We start from the raw sequence: 14,899 nt of genomic DNA on the forward strand, positions 1-14,899 counted from the left end.
TTTAATCGGTCCAGTCATTTGCCCACTTTTTTCCCTTTTCCACAATTTGTTAATGAGAAGCTGCTCCACACATTAAATGTGCATAGACAACTCAGATTTTATTTGGATAAGACCAAGTCTACTAGGAAATCTGATCAACTCTGTTTCCTTTCATCCCAGGTCCTTGGGATTAGCAGTTTCCAAGCAGACTATTTCTTCTTGCATTTCTTTTCATGGTAAGAGCCTGCTTTATTCTTTTAAGGCTCATTCTACTAGAGCTGCGGCTTCTGGTGCTTTTTTTCAAGGGTTTGGATCCTAACTCTATTTTTGAGGCAGCTACCTGGACTTCTGTGCGTACTTTTACCAAGCACTACAGTTTGGATAGAATTTCCAGAGCTAGACCTGGTTTTGCTAGGGCCATCCTTCATGGCTTCCTAAAGAGCTCTGCTGGTCCTTCCTCCTTCCAAGTTTCTTCCTGAGCTTTGGCACTCTTCCAAATGTTATGAATACTGCAACAGTGAAATGAAAGGACATGGTACAGTTGTGTAAAATCTCACCATAACAGTAGATGTCCTTCTTATCACTGTTGCAGTATTCACTCCCCCCCTGCTCCCCCTCATCCATTTCTCTTCTGGATGTACTAGTTATCTCTTGTTTGCCTTAGACTGGCATTCCTACTGGAGCTTTCTATTCTGAGGATGGTACATCCGGATGTCACCTTTATGCCCTATCCTACATGAGGAGCATACGTATGCCATACAGTGTACCTTAAAGCAACCCAAGGCTTTGGTATACTGGATGGATGTCGAGCTGCCCTAGGCAGGGAATCCCTACTGTTGTTAATACTGCAACAGTGAAGAGAAGAACATCTACCGTTATGGTAAGATTTTACACAGCTGTACTTTTCAATTTTATTTCAAAGGAGACTGCTTTATGTTTAGACTGAACAAGTGATGGAAATATGCAAGGTGTTCCATATTAGTAAAGACAAATTCAAGATGTTATTCCCTTAGTGTGTACTCTTGACTAATTGTTTTGGGCATTTGTATTGACAACGTCCAGGAATCTTTGTACTTGTGCATTATTGGTGGTGAATTTTTCCCAGTCTATAGTTGGATAATTTAGATCACTAGTCAAATTATTGTAGATGGGCATTGTGGCTTTCTTGTGTCATAGAGGGAGTTCTGTAGCTAGCTGCTATATAGTATGGGACCTTTCTGATAAAGTATTTGGGCATGAAGAAGCTCTAGTGCATCATGCTGCTTTACCAGCCTTGGTGCAAGTCTCTTCTGGATGTAGTTTGAGACACCTCCACCTTTTTTCTCCTCCTGCGCAGTAGCTGGCCTAAACCTGTAGAAGGCTTTACAGACGTACACAGCCAGAGTGCTCTGTGCTGTTTTAAACCATATCTTAGTCACTGCATAGATGTCAGCATCCTCCAGTATGAGAAGGGCGTGTAGGGAATGGAGTTTCTTGTTTAGGCTACTAGCGTTGATAGTAACACCTTCCTATTTTCCTTTGCGTATTTTGTTATATTGGTAGGTTTATCAAAGGCAAGGTACGTGTAACTGGTAACCCATGACACCGGCATGGCACTGTTCTGTCTTTCTGTGGCTGGGTGAGTTTAAACTATGAAAGGCATTTTACAAGGAATGTAGGATTCCAAGGCCATATGGTGAGGCATGCATATAGTATGTGAGTGGAGTGGGAGACTGTTTAGCACTAACTGATGTTTATTACCAAGTACATAAGGGGGGATCATTACCATAGTTATACACATCTCACAGTGTACAATACAAACCCATTGACTGACATGTTTTCGCCGCAGATGTACAGTTACTGGTAATGGTATAGCTACCTGGGGGAGGAAATGCTTTGAAAGGTTCACTAGCCAGGAGAATGAAGTGCTACTTTAGGCACTGCTCATGTATGGCATGCACTTATTGTGCAAAGATTCTGCAAAGAAGTGTTATATGGACCAGATTTGAGAAGGAGTGGGGCAGGATGTGAATGCTGTGGATGGCCATAGTAGTTCCCTTCAAGAAGTATGCTCAAAGCCTACTGATATGATGATCCATGCAAAGGCAAGCACATTGAGGCATTGTGACAGGCAGGACCACCACAAATGTGGACCACCAACACAGAAATGGCTCATTGAGGTTAAGGAGTTTTTTGTTGCATCCCTTTTGGAGAGGGGGAAGTGACCCCTTCCACTTGGGGATGGCTTGTAAATGGAGTTGGACTGGCACCAGTCATCTGTGTATCAGCAGGTAAAGCCCCAGGTTAGTAATGTCTAATGCAGTACACTGTAGCACACTCCCCACCTGTATGTCTGACCTTCCATTCACCCATGCAAATGCATGTATGTCAATGTATTCTGTAGGTATATTCATGTACATCAGTGTGCATGCCACTGGGGCTTATAGAGGCATACATGTGTGAGTTGACAATGCTTTTGTGTATTCACAATTTCACAGGTCTCAGTGGTGAAAGTTCCACCACAACAGGACAACAAAGGGCTGATGATAATGACAATATGAAAGTGGCATGATCTGATGATACAGTGGCACTGTGCAACACTACAGGAGGAAGTGGGTCACCCATATCTACCATTGCAGAAACAGCTGTAAAGGTACAAGCTATGCATACAGCCTCACCAAAGCATTCTAGACAGCCTGCACTAGTGAGCCCCTCATGGGCTCCACCTGTGTCCCGAGCCCATGCAGCGTCTGACCTGGATGCTGCCATTGAGGTTGGCATGCTAACCACAGTGGATAGGTGGGGGATGCAGAACTGCCATGACTACGGAAGTGTTTCTGGTATGAGTGTGATACTCTTTAACCAGAGGATGTGGGGGTCAGTGATGGAGACACAGATGGCTGTTACCCACAGCACCGTGGAGATGTTAATTTTTATCTGAGGTTGGGGAACAATGTAAACCAGATACACAATGATATGGAGTGTAGGGACAAGGGATACACAGTTCTGTTGAGGTTGCTTTTGGCAAATGTTGCCTCCACTGATGCCTCCAGAAGATGCATTTCAGTTGTCATTTAGTTATCTATGCAGGGTGGTTGGCTGCGGATTGTGCCACATCAGTTTACACAGACCGTTGGTGAGACATCACGGTTACCACTAAGCAGAAAGTCTGCCCCTTGTGGTCATGGGAGCTATCCAGATTTTGTGTGGAAATATTTCTCTGCCTCAAAACTTGAGATTACTCATCAGGCTGAACACACTGAAGTTCTACCCTTTTGCTATTATTTGTGGGCACATGGACTACCACTTCCATGTCATGGGTGATGGCACTCATCAGGATTAAAACACAGGACATTCTAGAAGGGTGCATGTGTCACACTCTCATAGTTCTACCCCTTCTTTGACATGGACCATATCAAGCCTTGATGCTGTAAGCCTTTATAATGGACATTGTCAGTATTCACTTTGTGGCATCTCAACCCCACCACTGGATAATGTGATCCCTGACTCTCTGCAACCAAATAGAGTACATGACTAGCTTGTTCACACTCCATGAACCCTACTCCATATTATAGTGTTGCAGTTACTTGTCACTTTGTCCCCCCAACTGTACAAATAAAGATGAATGTGCCCTGGCCTCCCCCCAAACCTTTGTGAGTACGGTGATGTCTGCTGCACAGCTTGTCCATCTTGCACTGCCCTGCATTCTACTTCTTTGCCAGAGCTGCAGTATGTTGTACCCACCTCTGCTTTTGCTGTAGTGGTGCTGCTGCCTTTTCTTCCCTGATTGTTGCTGCTGCTGTGATTGGTAAGGAAAGCTCTGCTATGGTGTCCACCTGCACCTTGATTTGTTTACACAATTACATGTTGTCTATCAGGACACACTTACTGCAGTACTTTGTGTCCCCCATACAACCATCGCAAAATATTTTACAATGTTAGAACTTCTTTCCGTGTGATATACACTGCCCTCCCTAAAGTGTCTAGATATTATTATTAGTCTTCCTCCAGTAGTGTGAAAACATGTTCCACTGTGTTTCATATTTCTGTATGGTCTTGTTCTATCTAGGCCTTTTTTTCTGTGTTTTGGGATCTATATTTTGGAGGAAGGGTCTTTAACCAGGACACTGGGTCATATCCTGTATTGCCTGCAGCATACAACACACAACCTATTATATATGCTGCTGACTTCCATGGTGCCTTTTTATTGACCAGTTTTGTATCTGTTTGCACCTATCAGCCAGGTGACCCTGTGGGAAGTCCCTTCACAGGAACCAATGGTAATGGGTCAGATGTGTGCCAGATGTGTGAGTTATGTGAATTGCTGAAGTGGTACACTGATATAAACAATGCTGTGGTAGCTCAGAGAGTTGAAACGCTTCTTGTTGATATATCACATACTCTCTTGGATCATGTGGCACTTTGATTGCAACTTGTATGCAATCTATGACTACCAGGACCATAGTAAAACTGGCTATATGATAAAAGGCACAGTTGGTGGTGGTTCTATCCTCTGCTGTCCTGGGCAACCATATATTCTCCACCACATGTTGTATCATTGTATTGTGGAGCTGGCTTAGGATTCTCAAGGCTGACTCCTATGATATCCCTAAATGTGCCCACCATATTTGCTGGAAGGTCTCTGTTGCTAAGCCGGCCATGGCTAGGCATACATGTGTATCCAGAGGAATAAGTATGCCAAACGCTTCCTTTGATTCCACTTGTGGGCAGCACTGTTTGACTAGGTTCAAAGCGCCACATAATCCAGAGGGTATGCATTACAGCAACAGGTAGGGTTTCCACTTTCTGAACAACCAGTATCACTCATCAGTTAGGAGCAGTTTAATTTGTTGATCTGTGAGCTGGTGCTATGTCAGTCACTGTTTTGTACCCTGCTGGTGGTGGGTGTGGTTGTGACACATAACATTGCAATCACTAGCACTGATAGCGCTTCCAATACATGCTGGTGTGTTATTGCTGTTCCTAGCATGGATGACATTGTACACAACAAATCTCACATTCAATATGGGTGTGTACCACAGTGCCTCTATTTTGTGTTTCTGAGCTGCTCCACCATTTTGTATTTTGTTTGCATAATACATGTGACTCATCTTGTACAGGATTCCTCCTCTTCATGTCATTATGCACTCAGTATGTTTTGCTTTCCATGCTGTTTTGACCATTGTACAGCCTTGATGCATTTTAGAATTGCCCATACTTTGCGCAGGGCTGCTGTCTACTCTAATTTGTATACCATAGTACTTTCACAGTGTGACTGTCAGCTTAAGTAGTGACTGTATGATACATTTTTATTGGCTCACAGAAACTCCATAACTACTTTATCATCACTGCAGTAGTTTTTGTCGTCCCCCCTCCCACTCAGAACCCCTCACACATATTATACAATGTTAGAGCTTCTTCTCCTAGGATATGCAGAAACAGTGACCATTCTACTTTCTCAGGATTCTCTGATATTCCTGCCACATTTATCTATAAAAATGGATCCACAGTTTCTAGTAGGATGACTTGCCCTGCAAAGAGAGAGAGAATTATTTCCTGATGAATATGCCTGCACATTTTGTCAAACCAAAGATGAAACAACTTTACCTCATTTTTTTTGAGTTTACTTACTATATCATATAACATGTGCTATTTGAAATTATTGAAAAATGAGCCAGACACAGTGTTATATACTGTCATCTCCATCAGCTTTACTCTTAGATTAGACCACAAAATTCACATGCTGTGAACAAGAAGTGTGCATGTAGTTAACTTGACTTATCCCACAACTGCATATCTTGCTCCATGCGTACGACATTCATAAATCTCTGCCAGTATTGTAGCTGCATTTTTTTTTTTGCAACAAACAGCTTGCTATAGCTAACACAAAAGTGGTGAAACATTTCAGCCTTATTCACACATGCAATTTTGGCATTCCCTTCTATACGCCGGTACTGCACTAGTACCTGATCAGCATCTGCTGGTTGCACCCCGTAAATCCTTGCTCCCAGGGTGGCTGCCCCCTTTGCTCAGCTGGTAAGAGCATGCTAATCTGATTAACTCCTCATTTCAGTATTCACACCGCAGTTAAAGGAGAATCACATAAAAACTGAACGAATATATGTTTTCTAGAGTATCTTGAACTTTTCTATATTACTAATGTTTCTGTATCAGTCAAAGTTAAGTGGTTAATATTTTCTAAATTACCCAAAATGCCATGAAAGGGGAGCCACCTGTGAGTAGTATGATTTTGTTTTACAATCAATGCCTTTGCCTTCTTGATACCATTTTAGAGGGACATTTTAGTGGGGTTTGGCTGTATTGGCCTGAATTTGTCCATTAACAGACTTAAAAAGAAAAACGGTGATGGGCATTCAGAACTGCCATATAGCTGAAACACCTGAGGTACTTAAGGGGTAAGTATCCTCTTTTACAAGAAGTTTTAAGGAATCACACAGTGAAAACTCTAGCTTGGCTAGGAATTTCTTGCAATCTTAGAGAGACAGACGCGAGGACCATTTACTGTATTTTGTCTTTCAGCAGCTTACAGCAGTACTGTGATTGCCTACTTTTGACTGTCAGCATCAGTCTCCATTTTTAATTACTTTGCTTCCTTTGATTTTCATTAGTGGCCATTTTTGCTACAGCAATTTAATGAATATCTGAATGACAGACTTGAAAATGTAGCTGAATAATTGTTCTTTTCAAAGCAACAACTGCAGTTCAGAGTTGGTATATGAAATCTGATGCCTGTGATCAATAGAAATGAGTAAGATGAAATATTGTCTCTGTTTGTGCCACTCAGAGTTTGATTAAAGAGAAAGATAACTAATTTGTAAAAGTAAGTATGAGTTTTTTTATTTTTCATCTGAAAACAGCTTGAAATGTCTTGCTTTTGTTCAGACACCAGGCTACACTTTATCTGAGGTTTGTTGCTGGCAGTCTGTGACTGATAATGTGCATTTAAATGTCATTGTTTTCTTAATGGTTCTGTAGTTGGAATAAGTGATGTGACCTAATGATTTTGCCACTCTTAGTAGCCTTCATGATATAACAGATGAGATAAATGCAGGAAAGAAAGGCAAGAATAAGTTCAGACGCAAAACAATTGGAGTAATTATTAAATTATGCTTCTCTGTATGTGGTGTACGTTTTGTTGAATTATAGGGAAGGAGAATTCCTTGACATTAGGGTGGAATTCTCCTTTAATTCTTACTCCTCATTTTTGTGTCTTGGTTTGATTCATATGTTGCACTTTTAATCTTTTAGTGGTTGCAGAGTACAGTTCAAGTCACAATGGCATTACATTCGATTGCTTTACTTCTCTTGCACTTCATAATGTTGGATAAAATATAGTTGAAGTCTTGAGATTTTGCACATAAGTAAGCATATGGCAGATGTTCTTCGTGTTTCACTGTTACAGTCATTACATTTGGGTTATCCTGCTGGCAGGTTGCCCTCAGTCGGCCTGAATTCCAAAGTCTTGGGTCCTGCGTCTGTTGCTGTCGCCTCTTCCCTGACGTCAGGTCGTCAGGGGTATAAAAGATGCAGCCGATGCCATTTTATTCAGTCTTTCTTGCCGCGCGGTACCCGAAGCAGAAGCAGTTCGCAAGTGCGCCGGTCAGCCGACTCCTGAGATTTTCGTGTTCGAGTTTCAGATCCAAAGTCTTCATTAAAAGCTAAGTACCCCGTGAGGAAACTTTTTTCTTGCTCCAGACCGATGTCAGAAAAAGTTAATAATTGTATTTCTTGTGGGAAGCAAATACCTCATAAGGACTTTCATTCTTACTGTATTCCTTGCCTGGGCCCTGACCACGACATTGCTAGTTGTCGGTTTTGTGCTAGATTTAACCAACGCACTATTAAGCGTTGGTATGATTTTGCATTAAGCTATTTTGGGCGAAGATTTAATTATACAATGTCGTCGGATAGCCATCCGACTACCGGAGTTCACAAAAAACACAAAGAAAAAGACAAGCAACCGAGGTCCAAAACCGAAGACGAAACTTCTCCTAAGCAAGTTGCCGGTTCTCCGGTTCTCAGTGAGGTGCTTTCGCAGCCCCTGACACCCACTACTTTAGAGTCGCAGGCCGCTACCTACTCCCACGTGGAGTCAGCCAGGCTGCAGGAAACTTAAGGTATTGGAGCCCCGGAGATTATTCCCTCAGATGGGTCCGGAGCCGCTGAGCAGGCATCGGCTCTTGAGGGTGTATTCAGACCTAAACAATTATATATTAAACTGACTTCAAAGACTAAAATACCTTTAAAGGCAAAGAAACACGTTCACCAGTCACAAGGACAGGCCTCCATGCCCAAAAAACAGATGCTCAAAATGGCCAAAGACTTAATTACCTTGATCAGGGGTTCCCATCCCCTTCCTGATAAGAGGCCTAGGCAAGAGACAGACAATGAATCTTCAGATCAGGTTTCCATTTCTTCTGATTCCTCTTCTGATCAGGAATATTCTCTCCCCCCCATGAGGATTCTGATGCTGAAGAATCAATTCCTTCAGCTTCTCCTCCTGAGGACTACTCTTTTGGGGAAACCTTGCATACCATGAGGGAGCACTTCCACTGGGAGAGCCACGATTTTTCAGAATCTAAGAAAAGGCTCAGAGACTTCCTTTTACTACCTCAACACAGGTCTCTAGCTATTCCACCTGTGTTGGACATTGTAGATGATGTGTTCTCGGAGTCTAGTCTGACCCCTGACTCTTTACCTCCAGCTCCTGTTAAGCCAGACGGATATTACAGGGTTCTTGACTCTCATAAATTCCTTTTCAAAAACCCTACTGCAGACCCAGAAACTATTTCACAGGGTCAAAAAAGGATCAAGGCATAAAATCCTACCCCCTCTGACAGGGATTCTAGGGCTCTGGATAGATGGGGAAAAAGATTTACACATCTGCTACTTTGGCTATAAGGCCCTTAAATTGCCAGTTTCATATACTGTATCAGCAATATATTATGACACTGCTTAAACAGAAAATGATGGCAAATTCTGAATGTGCAGAAAACAAAGAAATGCAGGATTTATTGCATGCAGCTGAACAAGTTGGAAAGCATACTTTGCAATGTGGGTTTGATTCTCTGGAGGCCTCCTGCAGGGCCGCTGTTATGGGTTCTGTCATTAGGAGGCATGCTTGGTTACAGGAACAAAATCTGCCGGACCATGTTAAAGCAAAATTATTAGATGCTCCTTTACAACATGATACCTTGTTTGGTGTTAAGGCAGAAGAGGTGTTAAAGAAAATGGAGGACAAAGCTAAATCTATGCAAACGGTCAAGGATTTCTTACAGGTACAGCCACCTAGATTTAGCAGACACTGGCCTACAAAGAATTGGTCCTTTCCAGTCTCAGACAGATCTCAAAGGGGCAGATCCAGATGTCCTAGAGGCAGATCACAGCCACAAGGATCCTACAGGTCTAAGCAGTGGAATGCTTCTACCTCCAAAGTTGGAGAGGACAAATCACAAACATACAGGAAACAGTCCCAATGACGTCCCCCTGCCTGCGTCAAGCACTTATCTTCTAGCAGCACCCTTAGGGGGAAAACTAGCACTTTTTTCTCAAAATTGGCACATTATAACACAGGACAAATGGGTTCTAGACAGTGTCACAAGGCTACAAGTTTCATTTCCATACCCTGCCAAGGGCAAACGGTTGGCTAGACCTGCCAAAAAATCAACGGGCAGAGGCTCAAAAACAAGTCGCAGCTCTCATGGACATGAGGGATATTCGACAAGTACCACAGCAAGAGCAGGGACAAGGATTTTACTCAAGACTGTTCTTGGTACCCAGAAAGGACAAAGCATGGAGAGCAATACTGGACCTATCTATTCTAAACACTTTCCTGGATTTACCAAAATTCAAGATGTTGACCTTACAGCAGCTTCTGCCCATGCTGGGCAGCAAGGCTTGGCTCGTAACTTTAGACCTAAAAGAGGCATACCTACATTTCCCAATCAGACAGTCATGCAGAAGATACCTCAGATTGAAGGCTGGCTCAAAGCATTACCAATTCTCTGCACTGCCCTTTGGCTCATCTACTGCACCCAGGGTTTTCACAAAGTGCCTGGCACCAGTAATTGCTTACTGCAGACAAAGAGGAATACAAATATATCCTTACTTGGACGACTGCTCATACAAGCAGAGAACAAGGACATTCTACTACAGCATCTGACGTTTGTGATAAGACTTTTAACATGCCTAGGGTACACAGTCTTCAAAAAGAAATCAAAGCTAGTACCCTCTCAAGAGATGATATTCCTGGTATTCCTGGGTGCAAGCTTAAATACAACTGCCCAGATGGCTTATCTCACTCCAGACAAACAACGGCAACTGACTACCTATTTCAAGGAAATGGCAACAAAGGCCCAGTGATCTGCAAGAAAAATTTTGCAGGCTTTGGGCTTCTTTGCGTCCTGCATCTTACTAATTCCATATGCAAGACTGCATATGAGGAGAATTCAATGGTACCTAAAAAGTGTCTGGACACAGCATTGCCACAGTCTGGAAACAATGATTACTCTAATTCCCTGCCTGCGACAGGAGTTTCGATGGTGGGCAAAGGCTTGTCACCAAAACAAAGGACAGCCATTCTCACTACCCCCAGCCAGGCAGAGCCTAATGATGGATGCATCAGATTATGCCTGGGGGGCACACATGGCAGGAAGTGGCATTCAGGGCTCCTGGTCCACAAACCAAAAGCATCTACATATCAGTCAAAAAGAGATGCTAGCTGTTCAAAATGCCCTGACCGCCTTCAAGGACCTACTTCATCCAGGACAACACCACAGTCATGTGGTACATAAACAAGCAGGGGGGGCACTCATTCTTATCCCCTGTGCAAACTAGTCATGGCTTTATGAGACACAGCATTGACTTACCAAGTTCATCTGCAGGCACAATTCCTGCCAGGAAAGGAAAATACTCTGGCAGATAACTAAGCAGAAACTTCATGGATCCCCACGAGTGGCACCTGGATCCACAAGTTTTCAGCATGATAACTAAGAAATGGGGAAGCCCAGACATAGATCTATTTGCCACCCCTCAAAACAATCAACTAAAAAGATTCTGCACAAGGACTTATCACAGACAAGCTTGGAAAGTGGACGCTTTATCTTTCAAGTGAACAAACCTATCAGTGTATGCCTTTCCTCCACTGCCTCTCCTCCCCAAGGTACTCCTAAAGGTCAGGCAGGAGAAACCAAAAATGATTCTGATTGCCCCAGACTGGCCACACCAGTACTGGTATCCGATCTTAAGGAACTTGTCCCAATGCCCAGCCTGGACCTTACCTCAAATACCTCATCTACTGTCCCAACAAAACAATCAGATTCTGCACAGCCAACTCAGGACCCTAAACCTGGCAGCATGGTGGATAATGTAACCATACAAACCACACCTCTCAGTGAAGCTGTGATGGATGTCATTTTAGAAGCCAGAAGGCCTAGTACTAGAAAATCCTATGCTGGGAAATGGAAGAGATTTTGCGCTTGGAACCAAGCTCAAGGAACTGATACAGCTGTCCCAAATATTCCTCAGATTTTGTAATACTTAACTGAGATGCTGGACAAGGGCCTATCTTTTTCATCAATTAAAATCCATGCCTCTGCCATTTCAGCTCATTACAATACAGAGCCACCACTTTTTTCTCATCCTTTATTAAGGCAGTACCTCAGAGGAGCCAAAAACTTAAGGCCTCCAAGGAGAATGCCAATACCTGCATGGGACCTCAGTTATGTCTTGGAAAAACTCACCTTACCTCCTTTTGAGCCAGCTGCTACTGCGGATATAAAGTTCTTATCTTGGAAAACAGCTCTGCTCCTAGCAATAACTTCTGCTAGACGAGTTTCAGAGCTACAGGCTCTCATGGCTGTGGAACCCTTTATCTTTTTTTATCCAGACAGGGTCTCTCTGAGAACAAACCCTACATTTATGCTTAAGGTGGTATCCAGTGTAGCCCTTAACCAAACAATTCATTTGCCAACTTTTTATCCAAATCCACAGAACAAGGGGGAGAAAATTCTGCATTCTTTGGATGTACACAGACAACTTAGATTCTACTTGGACAAAACTAAAGTTTTCAGGAAGACAGAACAATTACTAGTGGCATATGCCACAGCATCACGAGGAAGGGCTATCTCCAAGCAGACTGTTTCAAAGTGGATAGGTCACTGCATTCGTTTCTGCTACTCACAGCATGGCAAACCAGTGCCTAAGGGCATTAGGCCACATTCAACCAGAGCTGCAGCCACTTCTGCAGCCTTTCTCAGGGGAGTACCAACCAAAGACATTTTAGAGGCTGCTACTTGGAGTTCAGTGCATACCTTTACAAAGCATTACAATCTGCCTGTTTACTCTAAATCCAGGGCAGGCTTTGCCACTGCAGTTCTGCAGGGCCTCTTAGCCGCTCCTGCTGCTGTTTATCTCCAGCCCCCCAACCATAGCTTTGGGACTCAACCCAAATGTAATGATTGCAACAGTGAAACACGAAGAACATAGTACAGTTATGTACACTTACCATAAATGTAGATGTTTGAGTGTATTCACTGTTGCAGTCCAGGTTACCCATCCATCATCCCCCTTATTTTTGCTGGAACTTATCTTTACTTCTCTAATCAAGAAAAACTGAATAAAATGGCGTCGGCCGCATCTTTTATGCCCCTGGCAACCTGATGTCAGGGAGGACCCAAGACTTTGGAATTCAGGCCGACTGAGGGCAACCTGCCAGCAGGATAACCCAAATGTAATGACTGCAACAGTGAATACACTCAAACATCTACATTTATTATAAGTGTACACAACTGTACTTTATGGATGCTTGATGATTATATAGTATATTTTATTCTTGGTTCATAGAAACTGCAGAACTACTGTATTATCACTGCAGTACTTTCTCTGTCTCCCTCCTATCTCAGAACCATTAAAACATATTGTACAGTGTCAGAGCTTCTTCCAGTGTGACATACAGTGTTCTTTAGTTAAATGAAACTGGCTTTTTAAGGGAAGTAACTTGACAAGACATTCATTCATTGATTCAGTTCTTTTACAAGTTTTGTCCTGTTACAGTCATGAGGCATATAACTCTTGGATGTGACAGCAATCTCAAATGAAGTGCACACAAATAAGGGCAGTTTAATTTGATTTGTACTGCTGGCAAAGTAAGGCATTTTGTTGCTGAATAAATGTATAAGCCTGCTGTGAACTTTATTGGATTTGTAGTTGTAGAACAATCATCATCCTGCATTCTGTCACTGAATCTGAGTAGCTAAATTGGTTATGTAAATTAGTATGTGACATTAATATTTAACCACATGTTGCTGCATGGCTTATTTTTTTTTTTCTTTGACTGCATTGTCATCATTTTGAGCACCTAAATATATATTGTGGGAATCATTTTTTGACCATTTATGATTTTCGTTATTTGATGTTTACAGGTTAATCTGGCTCAGTTACTGGGAAGTTCTAGAGAACGAAGTAAACAGCTTGCTGAAGAAGTGAAAGAACTGCAGCAGAGACTAGCAGAATCTCAGGGAGATAATAAGGTATTTTAAAAAAATCATAACAGTGACAAGACTGGTTCTAAAATAAAAATGAGCAGAGCAGTTTTGCATTCCACTAAAACTGAGTTTAATGATAGTTTAGCAGTAACCCGCAACTGGTTGTGGGTATCATAAGATTTTTAGCCATAGTTGATGTGGTTTGATCAGGAGGGCAAAGCTGGAATGATCAGACAACACCAACCTTGGGTAAATCCTATGATACCCCCTTTCAGGAGTGGGATATTTGTATTATACAGTAACATTATTTAAGAAAGAAATGTCTTACCTTTCTTAAGTAATGTGATTGTGTAGTGGCACTTTAGTGTTATTCCTCCATCTTCACTGTTTGCTGATGTACTACACAAGTATGATATGCAAGTCCCCACACTTGCACAGTACATCAGTACAGTGCAAAGGGGCACTAGAAAAGAGGGCATTCCTGTAGCAGTTTGTTTCTCTCCTCCTCTGGCACGTTCCTTTGTCTTTCTCTCTCTCTCTCTTTTTTTTAAGTAATAGTGTCTGGCATTATGGGAGTCAGTGGTTTAGCAGAAAATTTTAAATGTTATGATGGGCAAAAGTATTTACAAACCGGGGGATGTTCTACTGAAATCTGGACAATTGATTGGTAAGGTTAACGGCAGTGTGATAGATTATAATATTAACTACACCTTTCAGCTTTCCAGAGTTCTGTGGAAAGTAATTTTTTTTCCTGTTTTGCTCTGCTCCTTGTAAAACATGCAGAGAGGGCTTTACTTAGCATATCCCAGTAGAAATTATGGACATTCAACAATACTTAAGTGGTCAGACTTCTTTCTATTGGGATATGCACTATTTACAATGGGCACACTGACTGGGTGTCCAATCAGCATTCATGCTTTTGAAAACTAATTGCACTGTATTGTAAAATGTATTTTTCTATCCTTACAGTTTTGTATTTAAAGATGTTTGATGCTGATTTACATTACCAGTAGCTGTTTATTCTACTGTTCAGTATATTGTTACTACAAGGGAGCTTGGAATTCAGGATCTTGGATTATTATGTCTGACATGCCACATCATATAAAGAATTTCCAGTATTTGTAGGTGTTGTGTTCTCTGAGGATTTATTTATTTATTTTTGTTTTGTTTTGTTGACCTGGAGTTCCAGCTGAGCAAAACCCCAATTCATAGTGGATGTCTGGGGGGGAGATCACTCAAGCTGATATAACACAAGAATATGGGATGGTTAGTGTTTAACTGCTATATATATTCCTATATATGTATATGTGTGCACATAAGCAAGGGGTTGCAGGCTAGCATTCCCTGTGCAAGAGGGTGTACACCTACTTCACATATAAGAGGGGTGTCTGATATACCATATTCAGCTCTTTTTTATGCACTTCTGGGCATGAAAA

General features: G+C 42.1%; 1 protein-coding gene across 3 annotated transcripts in view; it reads left to right on the plus strand.

The window, feature by feature from the left end:
* Nucleotides 1-14,899, plus strand: part of CCDC149 (coiled-coil domain containing 149) — a 1,547,151-nt gene that overhangs the window by 421,410 nt on the left and 1,110,842 nt on the right. For all 3 annotated transcript variants that reach the window (XM_044062178.1, XM_044062179.1, XM_044062180.1), the window contains exon 4: nucleotides 13,401-13,508. In XM_044062178.1, the coding sequence (XP_043918113.1) occupies nucleotides 13,401-13,508 (108 nt within the window). The remainder of the gene's footprint in view (nucleotides 1-13,400; nucleotides 13,509-14,899) is intronic.

This window comes from Protopterus annectens, chromosome 2.part1 (assembly GCF_019279795.1).
Source record: "Protopterus annectens isolate FY-2018-M chromosome 2.part1, PAN1.0, whole genome shotgun sequence".
NCBI classification, from domain to species: Eukaryota; Metazoa; Chordata; order Ceratodontiformes; family Protopteridae; genus Protopterus; species Protopterus annectens.